The sequence below is a fragment of the Mandrillus leucophaeus genome, unplaced genomic scaffold (assembly GCF_000951045.1).
Source record: "Mandrillus leucophaeus isolate KB7577 unplaced genomic scaffold, Mleu.le_1.0 Scaffold281, whole genome shotgun sequence".
In the NCBI taxonomy this organism is placed as follows: Eukaryota; Metazoa; Chordata; class Mammalia; order Primates; family Cercopithecidae; genus Mandrillus; species Mandrillus leucophaeus.
Window position 1 is genome coordinate 1,651,222 of NW_012102932.1, and position 22,190 is coordinate 1,673,411.

The 22,190-nt window shown below is 40.7% G+C and overlaps 3 protein-coding genes across 16 annotated transcripts in view; 2 read left to right on the top strand and 1 right to left on the bottom strand.

The window, feature by feature from the left end:
• Positions 1 to 13,206, bottom strand: part of RAD17 (RAD17 homolog (S. pombe)) — a 67,203-nt gene extending 53,997 nt beyond the window's left edge. The window contains exons 1-7 of one of the 6 annotated variants that reach the window (XM_011985267.1): positions 12,557 to 12,689; positions 11,339 to 11,475; positions 10,945 to 11,048; positions 10,288 to 10,468; positions 8,434 to 8,691; positions 7,813 to 7,896; positions 290 to 446 (exon numbers count right to left, since the gene is read on the bottom strand). In XM_011985267.1, coding sequence (XP_011840657.1) covers positions 290 to 446; positions 7,813 to 7,896; positions 8,434 to 8,691; positions 10,288 to 10,296 — 508 coding nt within the window. In that variant the 5' untranslated portion in view covers positions 10,297 to 10,468; positions 10,945 to 11,048; positions 11,339 to 11,475; positions 12,557 to 12,689. Of the gene's footprint in view, positions 1 to 289; positions 447 to 7,812; positions 7,897 to 8,433; positions 8,692 to 10,287; positions 10,469 to 10,944; positions 11,049 to 11,338; positions 11,476 to 12,205; positions 12,913 to 13,036 lie in introns of those variants that run through there. The other 5 variants (XM_011985266.1, XM_011985264.1, XM_011985265.1 and 2 more) reach the window with 5 other exon arrangements.
• Positions 12,383 to 22,190, top strand: part of AK6 (adenylate kinase 6) — a 25,181-nt gene continuing 15,373 nt past the window's right edge. Inside the window, exons 1-2 of one of the 2 annotated variants that reach the window (XM_011985262.1) lie at positions 12,383 to 12,844; positions 16,323 to 16,415. In XM_011985262.1, coding sequence (XP_011840652.1) covers positions 12,820 to 12,844; positions 16,323 to 16,415 — 118 coding nt within the window. In that variant the 5' untranslated portion in view covers positions 12,383 to 12,819. Of the gene's footprint in view, positions 12,845 to 12,918; positions 13,039 to 16,322; positions 16,416 to 22,190 lie in introns of those variants that run through there. The other variant, XM_011985261.1, reaches the window with a different exon arrangement.
• Positions 12,675 to 18,171, top strand: TAF9 (TAF9 RNA polymerase II, TATA box binding protein (TBP)-associated factor, 32kDa). 8 transcript variants are annotated; one of them, XM_011985259.1, is made up of 4 exons: positions 13,024 to 13,038; positions 13,500 to 13,664; positions 16,323 to 16,415; positions 17,157 to 18,171. In XM_011985259.1, the coding sequence occupies exon 4, from the start codon at positions 17,174 to 17,176 to the stop codon at positions 17,966 to 17,968; it is 795 nt and encodes a 264-aa protein (XP_011840649.1). In that variant the 5' UTR covers positions 13,024 to 13,038; positions 13,500 to 13,664; positions 16,323 to 16,415; positions 17,157 to 17,173; the 3' UTR covers positions 17,969 to 18,171. The 8 variants fall into 8 exon arrangements, with proteins under 8 accessions (XP_011840644.1, XP_011840643.1, XP_011840646.1 ...); XM_011985254.1 differs by lacking the exons at positions 13,024 to 13,038; positions 13,500 to 13,664 and adding an exon at positions 12,675 to 12,844; XM_011985253.1 differs by having other exon boundaries at positions 12,787 to 13,664.

Genomic DNA, 22,190 nt, shown 5'->3' on the forward strand with positions numbered 1-22,190 from the left:
GGATGGTCTCGATCTCCTGACCTCGTGATCCGCCCGTCTCGGCCTCCCAAAGTGCTGGGATTACAGGCTTGAGCCACCGCGCCCGGCCCAGCCTGGTCTTTAACTCCTGGCCTGAAGCAATCCTCCTGCCTCAGCCTCCCATGTGAAAGCCATCGCACCTGGTCTGTGAAATTCCATCCCTCTGAAAGTGGGAAGTACGGGAAAAAATGCACTCATAGAAGTTTATCTGAAAGCTCCCTTAAGCATGGGTTTTTCCCACTACTTCCACTACCTTCACAGCCAATCTTACCAGTATTAAATATCTCCCTGAAATCATCTTTTTGGAAATCTGGTAAAACTGGATTAATCCACTCTTGTACTTGAATACCATGCTCCTTTGATAGTACTTTTATGGTCGTTGTCTTTCCACATCCAGGAGGACCTGTTATTAATAAAATAGATCCACCCTAAAATCAAATACAAATTATTAATTAAAAATCAAAATCACTGGAATGCTAGAATATTATTTCTGACTTTTCATTCTAAATATCATTTACTTCTATAAATATTTGCTGAATGTCTCATATAAGCAATTAAAATTTCATAATAATGCTTGCTGGAATAAACCAACTTTATTTTTTCTTTTTTTAATTCTTTTTTTAATTGTTTTTTCCCCCATTTTCCATACAAAAACATCTGCAAATATGAAAATAAGAGAATCGTAATTCTTCAACTCTAAATTCTGCTTCTGATAATTTCTCTATTTTTGCATTATGTCCCTCCCAAGGACTACTTAGTAGCCATATTAAAACCACCACACTTTGGCTAAATTAGGGAGGTGATGTCTAAAACAAAGATTTTTAGAGGTTACCTGAACTCTTTTTTTTTTTGAGACGGAGTCTTGCTCTGTCACCCAGGCTGCAGTGCAGCGGCACAATCTTGGCTCACTGCAAGCTCCGCCTCCTCGGTTCACGCCATTCTCCTGCCTCAGCCACCCGAGTAGCTGGGACTACAGGCGCCCACCACCATGCCCGGCTAATTTTTTTGTATTTTCAGTAAAGACAGGGTTTCACTGTGTTGGCCAGGATGGTCTCAATCTCCTGACCTCATTATTTGCCCACCTCAGCCTCCCAAAGTGCTGGGATTACAGGAGTGAGCCACCGTGCCCAGCAAAATTTATTCTTAATATAGACATCTCATTGGATGATATAATTTACTGTTATACAAATACAATATTCTCATGGAAAGACTTCAGTTTGGTTACTAAATTCTTTAAGAAATGCATATTAAGATACATATTCGGGAAGAGCACGGTGGATCACACCTGTAATCCCAGCATTTTGGGAGGCTGAGGCAGGTGGATTCTTTTGAGCCCAGGAATTTCAGACCAGTCTGTTCAACATGGCAAAACCCTGTCTCTACAAAAAACATACAAAAATTAGTCGGGCATGGTGTGCGCCTATAGTCCCACTTGGTCAGGAGGCTGAGGTGGAAGAATCGCTTCAGCCTGGGAGGTGGAGGCTGCAATGAGCCAAGATTGTGCCACTGCACTCCATCCTGGGCATTAAAGTGAGATCCTGTCTCAAAAAAAAAAAGAAAAGTAAAGTAAAGAGAAAAGAAAAGAAAACAAACGTATTTACTAGAGATAGGACTCTAATGAGAGACTAGAGATTGTTAATCCCAGTAACATTCCCTGATACTGTAAATTTGATTTTTTAAAAAAAAGTTAAAGCTACAGAAATATCAAAAGATTTCCTACATACTATGGCAGGCTATAATTCTTGCTTATTTGTTTTCCTTTAATAAGAACCTATGTACCTTGGACAAAGAGAGCCTGTTCCACTTTTGAAAAGGGCAGTGTGTGAGTTATAGTGCTGTTCACTATGAGTTCAAATTATATGGATCAACAATATACAGTCAGGTGCCAGATAATCAACTTTCAGTCAATGATGGACCACATATGAACAGTAGTCCGATAAAATTATAGTGGAGTTGAAAAATTCCTAGTAATAATAATGCAAAACATCACTCACGTTTGTGCACCTACTGTGCTGTATAAAAGTGTAACACGTATATCTCATTATGTGTAATATATAATGCTTGATAATTATAATAAACAACTATGTTACTGGTTTATATATTTACAGTGCCATATCTTTATTATTAGAATCTACTTGTTCTTATTAAAAAAAAAAAAAAGTTGGCCGGGCATGGTGGCTCACGCCTATAATCCCAGCACTTTGGGAGGCCGAAGCAGGTGGATCATCTGAGGTCAGGAGTTCAAGACCAGTGTGGCCAATATGGTGAAACCCTGTCTCTACTAAAAATACAGGAACTACTCGGGCGTGGTGGCGCACTCCTGTAATCCCAGCTACTCAGGAGGCTGAGGCAAGAGAATCGCTTGAACCAGGGAGGCGGAGGCTGCAGTGAGCCAAAATCGCGCCACTGCACTCCAGCCTGGGCAACAAGAGTGAAACTCTGTCTCAAACAAAACAAAACAAAACAAAAAGTTAACTATAAAACAGCCTCGGGCAAGTCCTTCAGGAGGTACTGCAGAAGAAGGCACTGTTGTCATAAGAGACGACAGCTCCTTACATGTTGCTGCCTCTGAAGACCTTCCAGTGGACAAGATGTAGAGGTGGAAGACAGTGCTATTAATGACCCCAACCCTGTGTAGGCCTAGGCTAATATGTATGCTTGTGTCTTCACTTTTAATTTTAAAAGAAGCTTAAAATTTTTTTTTAATACAAAAAAGTTTATAAAGATATAAAGACAGAAAATATTTTTGTACAGCCGTACCATTTATTTGTGTTTTAAGCTAAGTGTTATTATGAAGGAATCTAAAAGTTTAAGTAAAAAAGTTACATAAAGTCCTTAACATGGCATTTACAAAAAGTTCCAGTAAGTGAAGGTTTATTAAATAAAAAATTTTTTAAGTTTAGTGTAGCCTAAGTGTACAATGTTTATAAAAGTCTACAGTAGTGTGCAGTAATGTCCTTAGACTGTCACTAACCACTCACACTCACTGACTTAACCATCTTCCAGTCCAAGCTCCATTCATGGTAAGTTCCCTATATAAATCTATAATAGCATTTTTTATCTTTTATAACCATGTTTTTACCAAATTTTTTTTTTTTTTATTTTTTTGAGACACAGTCTCGTTCTGTTGCCCAGGCTGGGATGCAGTGGCACTATCTTCAGCTCACTGCAACTTCCGCCACCCGGTTTCAAGTGATTCTTGTGCCTCCCGTGTAGCTGGGATTACAGGCACACACCACCATGCCTGGCTAATTTTTGTATTTTTAGTAGAGATGGGGTTTCACCATGTTGGTCAGGCTGGTTTTGAATTCCTTACCTCAGGTAATCCACCCGCCTTGACCTCCCAAAGTGCTGGATTATAGGCGTGAGCCACCGCGCCTGGCCTTTTTACTGTACTTTTTAATGGTATGGTTTAGGTATGTTTATTTACACATATAGTTCCCACTGTGTTATAATTGCCTACAGTATTTAATACAGTAACATGCTATACGAGTTTGTAGCACAGGAGCAAAATATAGCCTAGGTGGAGAGCAGGCTATAGGCTATACCACAGGTTTGTGTAAGTACACTCTATGATATTCTCACAACAATGAAATCACCTAGTGACGCATTTCCCAGAATGTATCCCCATCATTAACTGAAGCATGACTGAACATTAAATAACTTTAAACAAAAACACATATACAACAAGGCTATATATTGATGGGTTGACAAAAATGTTGTAACCAGAGGTTTGCAGAAACCTAATTTAGTGTTTTTCTTAGAAATAATGGTTCAGTATTTGCTAATTCAGCAACTTTACAGAACATAACTACCTTGAATAATGATAACTATAATACCAGACAGATCACTTCTTTACAAAGAAAAAGAAGCCTATGCACAAGTACTATACATTTTTCTCATGTAATAATATACTTACGTGTCTGTTTTCTGACAGAGTGGGTATAGGCACATAGCAAGTTTCCCTTTCAGTAAGAGAACTAGTAGGTAGTTTCTTATCAGCACATTATAACGTGAAGTCTTTTGTTAATCCCATTTGTCTACACTGTAACAGAGTTTTACTGAATTCTGAAGGAAAGAAGTTGTCCTGAAAAATTAAACGCTGCAAATATTTGGTATATTGTACTTAAAATAAATTTTGAAAAGTAAATTTAGTTTGCCCATTGATAAATCTAGATCTTCCCAATTTTTTTGAACAAAACCGTTTTCTAATTACTGACATCACTGAAACTTCTGTAAAATAAAGGGTAAGTGATTTGGGCCAGGCATGGTGTGGCTCATGCCTATTAATTCTGGCACTGTGGGATGCCAAGGTGGGAGGTCTACTGGAGGCCAGGAATTCAAGACCAGCATGGGCAACACCGTAAGACCCCATCTCTACAAAATTGTTTTTAAAAATTAGCCAGATGTGGTGGCACACGCTTGTAGTCCCCAGCTACTCGGGAAGCTGAGGTGGGAGGACTGCTTGAGCCCAGGAGTTCAAGGCTGCAGTGAGCTATGACAGCACCTCTGCAATCCAGTGTAGGCAACTGTCTTTAGCAAGACCCTGTGTCTAAAAAGTTAAATAAACAAATAAATAGAGTATATGATTAAACTCCAACTCCTTAGGGGGAAAACTTTTGAAACCATAAAATACTTTTCCCAATACATATATATATACACACACACACATATATATATGTACGTAAGTTTATCCAACTAGTAGAATAGTAATAGTAACACCAACTGGTAGAATAGTAATAGTAACACCAACTGGTAGAATAGTAATAGTAACACCAACGTAGGTTTATGACATGATAATGTTTATACTGACAGAGTATTGCTAAGTGAGAAAACACAATGGACACTGAAAAATAAAAACTATTAGCTGAGCTGACCAAAAACAAATCAATGAGGAAAAGCTTGGATGTAAGAGGTGTGTCAGACAGACTGCCCAAAAATCTGTATTCGGAGAAGAGAGATGAGATTTCTATGAATCAGAGGAATACCAATGCTGACACTTAAAATCCATCTTGAATTCATGATCTTAGCTCTAAACCAAAAGGTTTAATCCACAGGCCAGAGAGAAAGGAGCTTGGTTCAAGAGAGAAGGATCGGCTGGGTGTGATGACTTACGCCTGCAATCCCAACACTTAGGGAAGCCAAGGTAGGTAGATCACCTGAGGTCAGAAGTTTGAGACCAGCCTGGCCAACATGGTGAAACCCTGTCTCTATTAAAAATGCAAAAATTAGCTGGGTGTGGTGGTGCACACCTGTAATTCCAGCTACTCCGAAGGCTGAGGTAGGAGAAACGCTTGAACCCAGGAGGCACAGGCTGCAGTGAGTCAAGATCACGCCACTGCACTCCAGCCTGTGCGACAAAGCGAGACTCTGTTTCAAAAAAAAAAAAAGAAAGAGAAGGATCTGTTACCATCAAAGTAACTAAAACACCAACTCCTTCATCTCAAGGTTGAAAACTAAAGGAAAAACCTAACGTAAACAACGGACTCTAGGTATTAGTGATGTGTCAATGTAGGTTCATCAATATTAACCAATGTACTACTCTGGTAGGGGAAGGTTAGTAAAGGGAGAAGGCTATGCATGTGCCGGGGCAGGGCATATGTGGGATATCTCTGTACCTTCTACTCAATTTGGTTGTGAACCTAAAACTGCTCCAAAAATAAAAGCCTATTTTTTAAAAAAGAAAAAGATATAAAACTCATCCTACCTTTCTAGTTGGAAATGTATTTCAAGGTAACTAAACGACCCTAGCTAGTGATGGCAAACTTTTCTTTGTAGAAAAATGTCAATAATAACTGTAGAAATAACAGAACTACAAGAAAGTCACTGTTTTACAACTCTAATAAAATAAGTGATTCAGGCAAGGGTTGAAAATTGAAGCTACAGCACTTAGGTAGACGACTGATGGAGAACTGGGCATTCACATGCTGCCACAATATCTCCCCATGGATTATGTGCCAGTTGTGAGGGAAAGTTACTCTACAATGAAGATTTTTGATGGTCACCTCTTCAATCTAGTGACCAAACTTAAGACAGCAGGAGAACCACAAATACTTTCCAACTTGACACACTATACAACATACACCATGACCTTTATTCTTCCAAAAATGTTCAACTTGAGTCTAATCAAGCCCTTGATTCAAAATTTCAGGTTATAGGACATGCAGGATAGAAGAACAAGTTAATCATCATTAGGAGGAAACAACCTAACAAATGCAGCGTGAGACTTCCACAAGTCAACCGGCCTGGTCTCCTTCATAAGTCAGTGCCTTGGAGAAAAAGAAAGGGTTAGTAAACTATTACTAGATTCAGGGGGGAAAAAAAGGCCTAAGAGATATAACAACCAAACGCAAGGTTTGATCCTTGATTACAACCTGTTTGAAACAAACCAGCTACAAGACATTTTGGGGACAAATGCAGAAACGTGAATATGAATTGATCATTAGATAGCATTAGGGCATCCTGGTTAATTTTGTTAGAGAGAATAATGGTATGCATAATTAATTAGGAAAATAATTTTTTTTTTTAAAACACAGAGACATACTGAAGTCTCTAAAAGTCTAACTGAAATGTCACAATGTTTATAATTTACTTTAAAATACTTAAGTGGGAAAGAATGAGTATATTCTGTATATATGAATATTTTTATTATTCTATTTTCTTTTATGCTTGAAAAATCTCAAAATAAAAACATTTAAAAAGAGAGATTGGGCCGGGCGCGGTGGCTCAAGCCTGTAATCCCAGCACTTTGGGAGGCTGAGACGGGCGGATCACAAGGTCAGCAGATCGAGACCATCCTGGCTAACATGGTGAAACCCCGTCTCTACTAAAAAACACAAAAAACTAGCCGGGCGAGGTGGAGGGCGCCTGTAGTCCCAGCTACTCGGGAGGCTGAGGCAGGAGAATGGCATCAACCCGGGAGGCGGAGCTTGCAGTGAGCTGAGATCCGGCCACTGCAGTCCAGCCTGGGCGACAGAGCGAGACTCCGTCTCAAAAAAAAAAAAAAAAAAGAGAGAGATTGATGGAAAAAAAAAAAAAAAAAAAGAGAGAGATTGATGGAAGGAGAGAATATTTTACCTAGGAGGTTCAGGGTAATTGTACAGTAAGGAAGTGAAACAAAAAATATCAGTCTAAAATAAATAATGACTGTTTTGGGCTATATTTAGTAGAGAAACTAATATGTAATTTGCCTGCTTTCCTCAGCCTGAGATAATCTGATGTGCTAAATACACTAGTACCCTAATTGGTTTACTGATTCTTTATGCTAACAATAAGACATAAAGAAAAAGAGTTACAAATAAAGGGGAAAATTCAAAGTCTCTGAGTCTTTTAGTCAAGTTGGAAGTAGTAAAGTCAGGAAGCTTTTTTTTTCGTTTTTTGTTTTGTTTTGTTTTTTTATGGTTTTTGGTATTGCTCTGTTGCCCAGGCTAGAGTGTACTAGTGTGATCACAGCTCACTGCAGCTTCCACTTCCTGGGCTCAGGCGATCCTCCCACCTCAGCCTCCCAGGTAGCTGAGACCAGTGGCATGCACAATGCCCAGCTAATTAGCTGTAGAGACAGAGTCTCCCTATGTTGCCCAGGCTGCTCTTGAACTCCTGGGCTCAAGTGATCCTCCCGCCTTGGCCTCCCAAAGTGCCGGGATTACAGGCATGAGTCACCACACCCCAATAGGGAGCTTTCCACTGGAGGAGATCTAGACTTGTTTTGAGCAAAATCATCATAAAACTTTAACTTCTAACAACACACTGTAAGAAAAATATTTGATGTTAAATATTTAAAATCACATTTCTTACCTGTTTTGGTCGCCTTTCTAAGACTTGAGCTTTTAACCAGGTTTCAACTTCTTCAATTTTCTTTTTATGCACAGCAAGTTCATGCTACAACAAAAATTTCAAATTTAAAACAAAACTTCTTAACTGAAGATTTTTTTGGTACATCAGCACATATGAACCTAAGCATTATTAACGAAAAGAAGTAGCAAATCAGTAACGATCTATATAATAAAATGGTCCTTTTGATTATACTTGAATTTTTACACTATTATGGAAAAATTATATTCTTAAGTTGATAACTCTATGATAATTTTGGCAAGTTTGTTGTTATAACATTTTTTAAAATTCAGAAATACATTTTGAGAAGACAGTAGAAAGGAGTATTACATTTAGTACAAAAACTTTTAAAAAGATCAATTCTATGTTGGGATTAAATTAAATCTAAGATAACTAATAATACAACTTTAGAGTAACTATTGAGAAAAATCTGAGCCTTGGAAAATAAAAAAATCCAGAATTTTTTCTAACCCTTAGAAAGATTCTTGAGTAAAAAATCTGAAAATGTACATCTCTCTGCTTCCCATCCACCCTTATGCACCCTGAAATTAAATTATGTAGACATGTCTGCATGCTTTTCAGTACCTGAGTTTCTGGTTTATATTTATCCACCCATGGTTCATTTTCAGACAGAGATTCTTCTGAATTTTCTAAACCATAAATCTGTTCTAAGGAAGACAGATTTCCTCTTTTTCTCGCTGGAAATTTACTACTTTCTAATGTAGAAGGTCCATTTTTTCTTCTATGACTTGAGTTATTCACACCTAATGACGTGGCAGTAATAGTAGAGATGTCTCTACACTCTAGAAAATCATCAAATGATGGGTCGACCCAGTCTGTTACCTGAAAAAAAAAAGAAATCATGTAAATATAATCACATTTTCTCCCATCTATTCCCCCAAATAACTGAACTACTCTGGAAACAGCATACTCATAAATTTATAACCTTTAAAACTAAAAAAAAAAAATTTTTTTTTGAGACAGGGTCTCGCTTTGTCGCCCAGGCTGGAGTGCAGTGGTACAATCTCAGCTCAAGCAATCCTCCAGCCTCAGCCTCTTGAGTAACTGGGACTATAGGCATGCACCACCATGCCCAACTATTTTTTTGTACTTTTCGTAGAGATGGGTTTTTGCCATGTTGCCCAGGCTGGTCTCAAACAATTCTTGGGCTCAAGCGATCCTCTCACCTCAGCCTCCCAAAGAGCTGGGATTACAGGTATGAGCCAAGACACCCGGCCTAAAAATCTTACAAATTAACTCTTTTGAAATAAAACTCTCTCTGTAATAGTTGTTTTTCTACTTTACAGTAAGTGCAAGTGCATACTTGTCTACTTGACCTTAAAGGAGTAAAGAACACAAACTTATTTTTATTAATTGTAATCTTCCCAGCATAAAGATTAGAATGATTTTTTTTAACTCTCTGTAGGATTGAAACATAAATATTAAAATTACCTATTAAAAAAAGCAAAACAAAAGAAAAAAATGATAATATTTTAACAGAAATAGCAATAAGAGTAACACATCTGCCTTGGCCAGGTTAATACATTCACAAACTAAGAACCATTTCATATATCCAAATAATCTATATCAGCTTTAAGACTCAGTGAAGATATAGACCAAGGATCATAACGTTGCAATCTGTAATTATGACTGGATTATATTTTTCTTCAGTGCAAGAAGCAACTAACATTTTTATAATTGAGACAGGCTTTTCACGGGGGAACTGTCACTCAGAAACACCTAGTAATGGTTGGGTGTAGTGACTCACACCTATAATTCCAGCATATTCAGAGATAGAAGCAGTAGGATTGCTGAGCCCAGGAGTTTGAGAACAGCTAGCATAACACAGGGAGACCCCAACCCTACAAAAAATAAAAAATTAGCCAGACATGGTGGCGCACACCTGTATTCCCAGCTACTTGGGGGGCTAAGGTGGGAGAATCACTTGAGCCTGGGAGGTCAAGGTTGCAGTGAACCATGGTCACCCCACTGCACTCCAGCCTGGGCAACAGAGTGAGACTCTGTTTTTTTTTTTCTTGCTAAAATTTAGAAATTATTAGTTAATTATTACAAATAATTAGAAATTAGAAAGTTTTACCAGATTTTTTAACACTCTAATAGCATTAATCTAGAAAAACATAGCTTCAGATCTGGTTGTAGAATCTACTGCCTGGCTAACAAAAAGAAACCAAGTTATGTTTTCCTTCAAGAATACTCAGCCATAGTTGTGAGCTACCAATTAGATAATGTTCCTCTCTTGAAGAAAACGAACCAGAAGTTGGAGCTGAAAGTAGGCTTAGAGGAGGTAATTTAGGGCTTACAAATACTTTACAAATGCTAAGTCACACTTCACTCTTCTTTTAAGACAGAGAGTTAGGAATATTATTGGCAGTGGATTAAAAAAGGAAGACCACTGGAAAAAATTTCAGTCATAGCTACCTGATTCATTTCGTCCTCATCAAAAGATTGTGACTGGTACTATAATTTTGGCCCCTTTCCTCTATATTTTTGAGTGTATGAAAATATCTTTCATTATAAACCTTTCGACAGCAATTCTGATTTGCAAATTATTTATACATTTTATAGTTTCATTTCTTACATAAATGTGGACTCCCATATACTAGAAAAAAGAGAAAGATAAACAGCAAAGTTAAGTAATTTACTTAACATCAAAGAAAATTTAGAGCCACCACTTAGGGAAATAGCTACCCCGCATGCACGAAACTGTCTGACCCCCATCTCACTTTAACCCCTATCTTGCTGAGAACTGACACACTGAATCACATTACTTCTAAGAAGTAGGGCTTTTGGTTAAGCTATAACACCAACTACCACTCTTGTTTCTCTCTTCTATGTTCTTCCATTCAAATGTTTTCAGCCTTTGTGACTGGGACTGTAAAACACTTTTTCAAAATTAAGGTTGTACTTTTAGAGAACATTTGTTTCACAACTTATTACCAGACTTGCTGAAATCATTAATTACAATAGATACTGGGCTCTATTACTTTGATAGCAGTAATAAGTTATTAAGAATATGTATAAAAATTTATAATTATTTTAAGGCAATTATTACATGGCCATTCTAGTGTATCATACCTTTGTGGAAGATACCTTTGGTCTAAGAAAAGTTTTTGACATTATAAACTGTAATAGTTCCCATCCGTAGTTCAGGACCTGTAGTACATTAAACTATAATTCACCTAGGGGGGGAAAAAAAGAAGCCCTCAAATGAAGAAAAACTGTAATTGCAGAATTATAGTAATAAATGTATACTGATATAATCAACAACACAATAAAGGCTCAAGAACTAGTGAAAAGGAACAGTAAATTTAAGTGATACAAGAAATCAAAATTCTAAAATAATTTTACTTTTAATGACTATAACTGTATCAAATAATCTACTTGTGGTGTTACTATCGGAGTTTTTCACATGAACTCAATGATGTATCAGAGGAAAAACAGAAAAAAACCACACATACTATGTACTTACCTTTTGTCATTAAAATTAGGCAATTTTATTTGAGCAATTTTTATACTGAAAATTAAAGTTTTCCTAATTTCAAATTACAGTTGCAGTTCTTCATTTCCAATATTTCCCAAAAAAGTAAAATACCATGAATTCACTTGCTGTGGACAAAGAATTTAAGTCTTACTGTAAAATTTTTGTTTTCATTTGAACACGTTATTAGAACATTTCTTGGTAACACTGTGGTTTTCAACCGTGTTTTCAAATGCTTAAACGTTTATGCAAAACTAGTGAATTCAACAATTTTAAGTTAGCCAGAAGAAAATTTTAAGGCCTACAAACTTATACACCGGAAAGTACGCCGGACTATTTTACAGTTTGGAGGCACACATAGTCTATAAGCACCCCGACACACTAGAAAACACATTGTTCAGCCCTCCGCCCCAAATCGTTCACGATTAGAGACTGTGACGTTTCAACAGGTACACAAGTGGAAAAAAAACACCTATTTGAGTAAATATAGTTTGCAGCTCAAAATAAAAGATGCAGACCAGGGGCCGGGCGCGGTGGCTCACGCCTGTAATCCCAACACTGTGGGAGGCCACGGCGGGAGGATCACCTGAGGTCAGGAGTTCGAGACCAGCCCGGCCAAAACATGGTGAAACCCCATCTCTGCTAAAAATGCAAAAATTAGCCGGGCGTGGTGGTGGGCGCCTGTAATCCCAGCCCTGCCGGAGGCTAAGGCAGGAGAATCACTTGAACCTGGGAGGCGGAGGTTGCACTCCAGCCTGGGCGACAAGAGTGAGACTCCGCACCCCCCCCCCAAAAGAAAAGAAGACTACTGTCACGGTCAGGGCTCTATTCACCCTTGAAAACAAGATTGACAATTACCTCCTTTAAAAAGCAAGTAACTGTCCCTGAAGATGCCAGGTTCCTGAAATGAGATGTCAGAGGCAGACCTTCAAGACTATTCCTAGCCGACCCACCACCACCCCACACAGTGAACAGGGTATACCAAGCTCAAATATTCGTTCAACGTAATCCTATAATCAGTGGGGTGCCGGGTTGAGCTCGCAAATCCCCGCTGCAGGACAGGGCTTTGCACCCTCAATCTTCTCATCCCCAGATGGGATGGGCGGGTCGGGAGGAGGAGCGACGCGAGCCCAGGAAAGCTCGAAGGCAGAGATAGACTCGCGTCTCTAAGACATACACATAATATAGCCGCAACCGCGGCGGCCTTACTTTCCCGGAGTTGCATCCCCTTTTGGGCAAAGAGCTGAGGCGACCAGGATCTAACCTACGTGAAAGGGCAGCCACCTGGCCCTACCCGGGCTCAACGCCGAGCCTCTCGGAGGTACGGCCTCCCGGGGACCTTCCAGACTGGTCGGCGCATCAGCGACGCAAGCGAAGGGCGGGGACCTCCGAAGGAGTGTGTTACTTAGACATCCAGCGCACTGCCTGACCCGAAGTACCGACCCGAGTTACGCCCACCCTCCAACTTTGCGATGGAAATGTGTCATCGAAAGCCAGGTAACCAGTGGGCCCCGGCTGGGTCGCAGGGACAGGCTAGGGGCGCCGCGGTGGGCCTCGAGGCCCTTGGGGCCGTGGGCTTTTGCTGCCGCCCGCCCCTTCCGGCTCCTCCCCGTAGAGCAAAGGGCACGTGAGCTAGGCGCCCGGAGCCCTGGCCGCGGGGACCATGTTGCTTCCGAACATCCTGCTCACCGGTCAGGGCGCGCGGCCGGGAGGGGCTGGGCGGGGGCAGGTTAGGGGCGCGGAGTGTTCTGGGCATCGGGCGCCCAGGTAGGAGTTTCTCAGTGCCGTCTTCGGAGGCCGGCAGAGGGCCATGAGGCGGTTGTCAGCGTCCCGGGAGCCGACCCTCACGGGCGTTGCGGCAGGTGGGGGAGGGGACGCGGAACGTTATTTCCGTTGGCCGGAGGCTCCCGGGGGAGGTGAAGAGAGGTCGGCAGATCCAGCTCTTCTGCTTAGCAACCTGTTTAGTCTTTCGGAATCTGGTATTTCGTTTGTAAAATGGATTGTTAATTCTTTGGCAGGGTAGGCTTTGAAATTTTCAGGGAAATAAGGCCATATCTGCTTCCCGGTAGTGCCATTAATGGTGGATTCCTCACTCCTTAGGCCTCCGTGGGCCGTATTTTATTTTTTCCTTTGCTTCTGATAAACGCCTCAGATTAGATTTCGGTAAATGAGTTCAGATGTTTGTGGCGTGACGAAATTACTGTATGCTTTTGTTGAGTTACATCAGAGGCTCCCCCCGCCCCTTAAAAGGAAGGCATCTAGTGAGCATTTCGGGTCGTTTCTCGCGTAGGAGTGGGTCTTTGAAGCCATACTCAGGGTGCGTGTTATCAGTAAAGGGAACTAAAATGCTGCATAACGACTTCAACGAATATTTTTGCTAGCCGTTCAGTCCTGAAAGTGTTTATTAAATTGTAGGCCATTCGTGGAAAAATCTAATGCATGTAGATTTTATTGCAGCATACAGAAAAATTGAGACTCTGTGGAAACAGTACAGTTACATCATTCACCCAAACGTAAGATTGTTGGCAGCGCACAAGACATGTCTGTTTCTGAGAGATGCAGATTAACCACCCCACAAATAATGTTTAGCATTTTAGATTCCTTAAGCGGAAGATTTTACATCTTTTTGTATGGATCAAACATAGTGCCCTGGTTATTAAGTCATTGTCAAAACATTTTATTGAAAATGTTTTGACAATAAAATGTGAGCATTTTATTGAAAACATGTTGAGTCCAGACTTCAGACTTGGTGTATTATAGTGGACTTGGGGTGACTGTTATTCTCCTAGATATGGGAACTGGATTATCCCTGTTATCTTTATGCTCAAGTTTAATTTCAGGGATGTTAAACCTGAATAGCTGAAAATTATGAATTTGATGATCTTGAAATGTAATTATAATAGGTATCAGAAGAGGAAGGTAAAGAACAATGTATATAGTATTGTCATTTATGTACAAGGGAATATATATTGTATTTATTACAAAGAGTATGTACATACATACATGTACATTTATATGCAAACATAAATAGGGTTTTTTTTGGGAATATATACCTGTATAGGAAACTGGTTTACAGTGGTTATCTCTAGGGAAGGGTGCAAGGGGTCAGTAGAGGTAATACGGTGTCTTTCAGACTGCTTAAATTTTAACATGAACAGTTTTTGTTTTTGTTTTTGTTTGAGACAGTCTCATTATGTTGGCGAGGCTGGTGTCAAACTCCTGAGCTTAAGTGATCCTCCCGCCTTGTCCTCCCAAATTGTTGGGATTACACGCGTGAGCCACCACCCCTGGCCATGAACAGTTTTTAAATCTTTTTAAATTAAAGCAAATAGGCCAAGCAAACGAGCCTGTAAATTAAAGCATTTACAGGCTCATGCCCGTAAATCCCAGCACTTTGGGAAGTGGAGGTGGGGGGATGGCTTGAGCTCAGGAGTTAGAGCTTAGCTTAGGCAATATAGCCAAATCCCGTCTCTACAAAAATTAACCAGGGCATGTTGGTGCATACTTGTGGTCCTAGCTACTGGACAGGCTGAGATAGGATTTCTTGAGCCCAGGAGGTGGAGACTCCAGTGAGCCAAGTTCCACAGCACTCCAGCCTGGGTAACGAAGAGATATCTTGACTTTAAAAGAAGAAAAAGGTAAATAAATTATTGTAATTGATTCGAGGTGGCTAATTTTTTTTTTTTTTTTTTTTTTTTGGAGACGGAGTCTCTGTCGCCATGCTGCAGTGCTGTGGCGCGTCCTCGGCTCACTGCATCCTCCAACCACCTGGTTCAAGGGATTCTCCTGCCTCAGCCTCCTGAGTAGCTGGGATTACTGGCATGCGCCACCACGCCTGGCTAATTTTTGTATTTTCTTTTTTTTTTTTTTGAATAGCAAATAGTTTATTAGTACATGGTTTCAACGGGAGTAATAAATTCACATGAAAAGGAGACAATAATCAAGTCAAAAGAATAAATGATTACTAATCATCAGAAAATCTGTGGCCATTAGGGCTGGCACATAAAAATCCAAAATCACTCAGAGGCCAAATCTTAAAGAAGATTCGTCCTCTTATTAGTCCATATGGAATAGGTCCATAGTATCTGGAATCTGTAGAATTCTGTAGATTATCACCTTCTAACCAAACATGACCCATTGGCACCTCGGGCCCCAAAGAACCCTGAAGACCTTCAAACAGGACACAGGTGGGCCTTTCTCCTAATTTTTGTATTTTCGTAGAGATGGAGTTTCACTATGTCGGCCAGGATGGTCTCGATTTCCCGACCTCATGATATTCCCGTCTCGGCCTCCCAAAGTGCAGTGATTACAGGCATGAGCCACTGCGCCCAGCACGAGGTGGCTAATTTTATTCTGAGTAGTTCCATGGTAGCAGCAGGCAGTTTGAATTGGCGTCAGAATTTGCTGAGCCCCACCCCTGGAGAATCAATACACCGGGTAATATTCTGACATTCAATTAGCTTTGGAAAATTTTTATTAGATCGTAGTACGTGCTGATTTACGTATGGCCAGGCATGGTGGCTCACGCCTGTAATCCCAGCACTTTAGGAGGCCTAGGCGGGCAGATGACGTGAGGTTAGGAGTTTGAGACCAGCCTGGCCAATATGGTGAAACCCCGTCTCTACTAAAAATACAAAAATTAGCTGGGCATGGTGGCGGGCACCTGTAATTCCAGCTACTCAGGAGACTGAGGCAGGAGACTCGCTTGATCCTGGGAGGTGGAGATTGCAGTGAGCCAAGATCGCACCACTGCACTCCAGCCTGGGTGACAAGAGCGAAATTCCGTCTCAAAAAAAAAATTTTTTTTACGTGTTATTGCTAATTAGGAAATTTTTCATTTCAGTCGTCAAGATCTTTAAGGGCAGAGGCCAGGTGAGACTCTGCCCCAAAAATAAAAAAAGGAAGGGCACAAGGTGGGCTGCAGTGTGATAAGTAGTATTTCACAAACAGTATTTTTCTGTGGCTTGTCTTACAGGTACACCAGGGGTTGGAAAAACTACATTAGGCAAAGAACTTGCGTCAAAATCGGGACTGAAATACATTAATGTTGGTGATTTAGCTCGAGAAGGTAAGGGACACTTTGGTGTTAGATTTGTTTTGTTTTGTTTTAAGTCTGATAGTGGAGTGTTAGTGCTGGGTATTGTCAGAAGGTACAAAAAACAGAGATTGCCATTAAAGAACATATACTCTTTTAGGGAATCCACAGAAATATTAAGTGTCTAATGCTATGTCCTGGTTATTTTGAGCATTTTCCCTTCCGCCTTGAAAATGGCTAGCAATTCTTGTGAATAGTTGGGAAGGCTCCTATGAAGAGACTGGATTTCGGAGAGGTAGAATGTGAATAAGGAGAATGTTTTCAAGTTGAGCAAACAAAGGTTTGCTACTGCTGAACATATATATGAGCACAGTGAGTGTATAGGTCTCACTGGAAAGAGATTGTTTTGAGCTCAGGTGTGGGACATGACTATGCTATGGTATCTTAGTGTGAGGTTTGCATGCAACTGCATATATTCTAAGATGATAGATGTTTTTATTTATTTTACCCTGTTTTCCCCTAATCTTTTATCACTCCCTTATTTGTGTCTTCATCTTTTTATAGTTGACAATGATTTGTACATGGTAGGAACTCAATAAATTAAAGGGACTTTAAGTATGCCTCATTAAAATTAAGAAAACATATGGTTTAAATTTAAAAAATTTTTTTATAGTTTAACATAGATTAAAAATTTTTTTAAGTTCCTGACAGTTGCTACTAAAGTAACTATTTCAGATTGATCTAATGTACATATTTTTTTCAAATGATCTAAAGTCTGATCATCGGATATCATGGAGTCTGGCAAGATGGCGTCTCCCAAGAGCATGCCGAAAGATGCACAGATGATGGCACAAATCCTGAAGGATATGGGGATTACAGAATATGAGCCAAGAGTTATAAATCAGATGTTGGAGTTTGCCTTCCGATATGTGACCACAATTCTAGATGATGCAAAAATTTATTCAAGCCATGCTAAGAAAGCTACCGTTGATGCAGATGATGTGCGATTGGCAATCCAGTGCCGCGCTGACCAGTCTTTTACCTCTCCTCCCCCAAGAGATTTTTTATTAGATATCGCAAGGCAAAGAAATCAAACCCCTTTGCCACTGATCAAGCCATATTCAGGTCCTAGGTTGCCGCCTGATAGATATTGCTTAACAGCTCCAAACTATAGGCTGAAATCTCTACAGAAAAAGGCATCAACTTCTGCGGGAAGAATAACAGTCCCGCGGTTAAGTGTTGGTTCAGTTACTAGCAGACCAAGTACTCCCACGCTAGGCACACCAACCCCACAGACCATGTCTGTTTCAACTAAAGTAGGGACTCCTATGTCCCTCACAGGTCAAAGGTTTACAGTGCAGATGCCTACTTCGCAGTCTCCAGCTGTAAAAGCTTCAATTCCTGCAACCTCAGCAGTTCAGAATGTTTTGATTAATCCATCATTAATTGGGTCCAAAAACATTCTTATTACCACTAATATGGTGTCATCACAAAATACTGCCAATGAATCATCAAATGCATTGAAAAGAAAACGTGAAGATGATGATGATGACGATGATGATGACGATGACTATGATAATTTGTAATCTAGCTTTGCTGCATGTAACATGTATACTTGGTCTTGAAGTCATTGTACTGATATTAAACATGCATGCTGGATGTTTTCAAGTTGTGTTTTAGAAAACTTTAATAATATTTAATGAGTAAATACAGTTACCATACTTTTCGATTGAAATGAAGGTTTTTCATCAGCCTTAAAAGTGTAAGAAAAATAAAGTTGTCATTCATTACTTTGATTGTTGGTGCTTTGGCAGTTATGTTTTTAAAAGTAATTTTCTCCCTGTTGTCACCAAGAGGAGTACCAGTTGACAGTTGCAGCAACTTGCAGTACTGTAGTCTATTGTTGACCACTAGAATGTCACCTCAAGTGTCTTCAGATATATAGATCACAGTATGATCTCTGGTGTACGTCACTCTTGTGATCTGTTCTCTCAGTTGCTGAAGTATAACCATGACTCCTCTTTGGAGAGACCAGTTGGTCAGGATTTTTATTCATAGTGAATTCTTAACCTGCTTTGATTATCTTCCTCAATTGTCCAACTTCCTAGGTCCCATTTTTCTGTCCCTTTGGTTATATTAAGGACCCTTAGTGTCTCCCAGTATATCTCCACTTTTTAAAAAAAAATTTATCAGTGTCTCTTTTTGCAGGTTAATTTTGAGCATCTTTGTTTTTCATATTCCTGATACTATAAGCCAGTATCATGTTCACTTTTGATCCAGGGCTGATAATTACGTTATAGTTTATCTATATTTCTTTAATTTTTAAAATTTTTTTGTCCAAAAGAACATCAATTTATCAAGGTTATAGTTTCTGAAACCTAGATCTTTATTTGCTATCATACAAATACTCATTTTCCATTTCATTTTATTTTATTTCCTGAGACAGAATCTCATTCTGTTGCCCAGGCTGGAGTGCAGTGGCACAATCTCAGCTCACTGCAACCTCCATGTCCTAGGTTCCAGCGATCTTGACACCTCAGCCTCCCAGTAATTCCAGTAGCTGGAATTACAGGTGTGCACCACCACACCTGGCTCATTTTTATATTTTTAGTAGAGCTGGGCGTTTGCCATGTTGTCCAGGCTGGTCTTGAACTCCTGGCCTCAAGTAATCTGCCCACCTCGGCCTCCCAAAGTACTGGGATTACAGGTGTGAGCTACCGCACCTGGCCTTTCTTTCTTTTTTTTGAGACAGTCTCACTCTGTTGCCCAGGCTGGAGTGCAGTGGTGCAATCTCAGTTCACTGCAAGCTCCACCTCCCGGGTTCATGCCATTCTCTTGCCTCAACCTCCCTAGTAGCTTGGACTACAGGTGCCTACTACCATGCCCAGCTAAGTTTTTGTATTTTTAGTAGAGATGGGGTTTCACCGTGTTAGCCAGGATGGTCTCAATCTCCTGACCTCATGATCCACCCGTCTCGGCCTCCCAAAGTGCTGGGATTACAGGCTTGAGCCACCGCGCCCGGCCTAGTTTTTGTATTTTTAGTAGAGATGGGATTTCACCGTGTTAGCCAGGATGGTCTCAATCTCCTGACCTCGTGATCCACCCGCCTTGGCCTCCCAAAGTGCTGGGATTACAGGTATGAGCCACTGTGCCCAGCCCAGCCTTTATGTTTTATATCTATGAAATCTGGTTTTGTTCCTCATTGTTGAACACCACCATTTTGACAAGTGATTTCTGAGTCACATAATAGTCAATTTTATTTATGCATTCTAATGTTACTTACACTTAATTTAACACTTCTAAACTAATTGGAGCATTAATAGCATTGAGAGCAATGGTAACACTAGACCAAGGACAATCCAGTGTAAGGCACTTGTCTTCCTCTTCTTTAGGTCCTCTCCTACCAGTACTCACACCATTTCATTTGGTTAAGACAGTCTTGCTCTGTTGCCCAGGCTGGAGTGTGGTGGCCTGATCCATCCTTGAACTCCTGGGCTCAAGTGATCATCCTGCCTCAGCCTCCCTTGTAGCTGGGACTACAGGCACACACCATCCTGCCTGGCTAATTTAAAATTTTTTTTGCAGAGACAGGATCTAGCATTGTTCCCCAGGCTGGTTTACTCCTTGGCTCAAGTGATCCTTCTGCATTAGCCTCCCAAAGTGCTGAGATTACAGACAAGAGCCTCTGTACCTCGAGTACTCAACACCATTTTAGTCAGTTGTGTATAGTCCCAACCATTCTCTTTGTTACTAGGGAGATTATTTCATGAAATGGGATCTAAGTCTTAAAGGAAAAGTGTGGGTTTTTTTTTCCCACCTATAATGCCAGATAAAAGATTTGTGGTCTGACTTGACATGGAGTTTGATGGAGGTACTTTGTGGGGTTTTTTTGTTTGTTTGTTTGAGACAGGGTCTTGCTCTGTGGCCCAGGCTGGAGTGCAATGGCATAATTTCCCTTCACTGCAACCTCAGCCTCTGGGGCTCAAGTGATCCTCCCACTTCAGCTTCCCCAGTAGCTGGGACTACAGACACAAGGCCTCACTGTGTTGCCCAGACTGGTCTCTAATTCCCAGGCTCAAGTGATCCTCCCACTGTGGCCTCCCAAAAGTGCTGGGATTACCCATGTTAGCCATCGCGCCTGGCCTGATGAGGTACTAAAGTTTGACATCCCAGATTTTTTAATCCAAATCTTGTTTGAATATATCTGGAAATATTCTGAGGCAGCCAACCTCATTTTTGTTTCAAGTGGTGATATATTTTAAGGGAAACCAGGCAATCATCTATAATGCAGTGATTCTCAACTAGGTAATTTTTGCCCTTTGGGGGTATAGCAATGTGTGAAGACGTTTTGGGTTGTCACATGGAGGGGGAGGTGATGGCCAGGTTTACTACTAGCATCTAGTGATGAGTGACCAAGGATTCTACTAAAGATCCTATAGTTCACAGGACAGTTCCCTGTCTCCCCTAATAACAATTACCAGACTCAAAATGTCATTAGTAACAAGGTTGAGAAACCTTGCTGTAAAGAAATGAGGCTTATTCTGATGCTCACTAAAGTCAGAAAAAAAGAAACAAGGCTTTAAAAAAACCCTAGTTTTAAACATATTTCTGAAAGTTTAGTATCATCGTAGTGATCATGTGGAATTGCAGTAGTAATTGAGAGAGGTCATCTTTATTTCCAAAACCAAGGCAAAAAAAAAATTAGGTGGGGAAATAAGTTGAAGAAAACTGGCCGGGCATGGTGGCTCATGCCTGTAAATTCCAGCACTTTGGCCTAGCACGGTGGCTCATGCCTGTAATCCCAGCACTTTGGGAGGCCGAAGCGGGTGGATCACCTAAAGGTCAGGAGTTCAAGACCAGCCTGTCCAACATGGTAAAACCCCATCTCAACTAAAAATACAAAAAATTAGCCAGGTATGGTGGTGGGCCCCTGTAATCCCAGCTACTCGGGAGGCTGAGACAGGAGAATCACTTGAACCTGTGAGGCAGAGGCTGCAGTGACCTGAGATCACACCACTGCACTCCAGCCTAAGCAAGATAGAGCGAGACTCCGTCTCAAAAAAAAAAAAAAAAAAATTCAGTCAGTTGCTGAGGGCGCCTGTAATCCCAGCTACTCGGGAGGCTGAGGTGGGAGAAGCACTTGAATCTGGGAGGCAGAGGTTGCAGTGAGCTGAGATCACATCACTGTACTCCAGCCTGGGTGACAGAGAGATTCCATCTCAAAAAAAAAAAAAAAAAAAGAAAACTATTAGGAGTCTTACTGTGGGCTGGGCGCGGTGGCTCAAGCCTGTAATCTTAGCACTTTGAGAGGCCGAGGTGGGCAGATCACGAGGTCAGGAGGTTGAGACCATCCTGGCTAACATGGTGAACCCCCATCTCTACTAAAAATACAAAAAATTAGCTGGGTTTGGTGGCGGGCGCCTGTAGTCCCAGCTACTTGGGAGACAGAGCTTGCAGTGAGCTGAGATCACACCACTGCACTCCAGCCTGGATGACAGAGCAAGACTCCATCTCAAAAACAAAAACCAAAACCATAAGTCTTACTGTGGTATGACTATAAGAATGCTTCTCTTACCCCTATTCTCCCAGTCTCAAGACTCCTCCTCATTTGACATCCTTTCCTATATACAATCATTTTTATACTCTTACTAGCATCCTTAATTTTCCTGGCAGCAGTTTTTCAGTCTTCAGCCTCTTCCTAACTGCAGGATACCCATAGGTCTAGACAAAGTAGTTTATTGACATTGGATCCATTTCCAGTAGAAACTGTAAAGCATAGCTTGGCTTTGAACACTTAGGATCTTGATA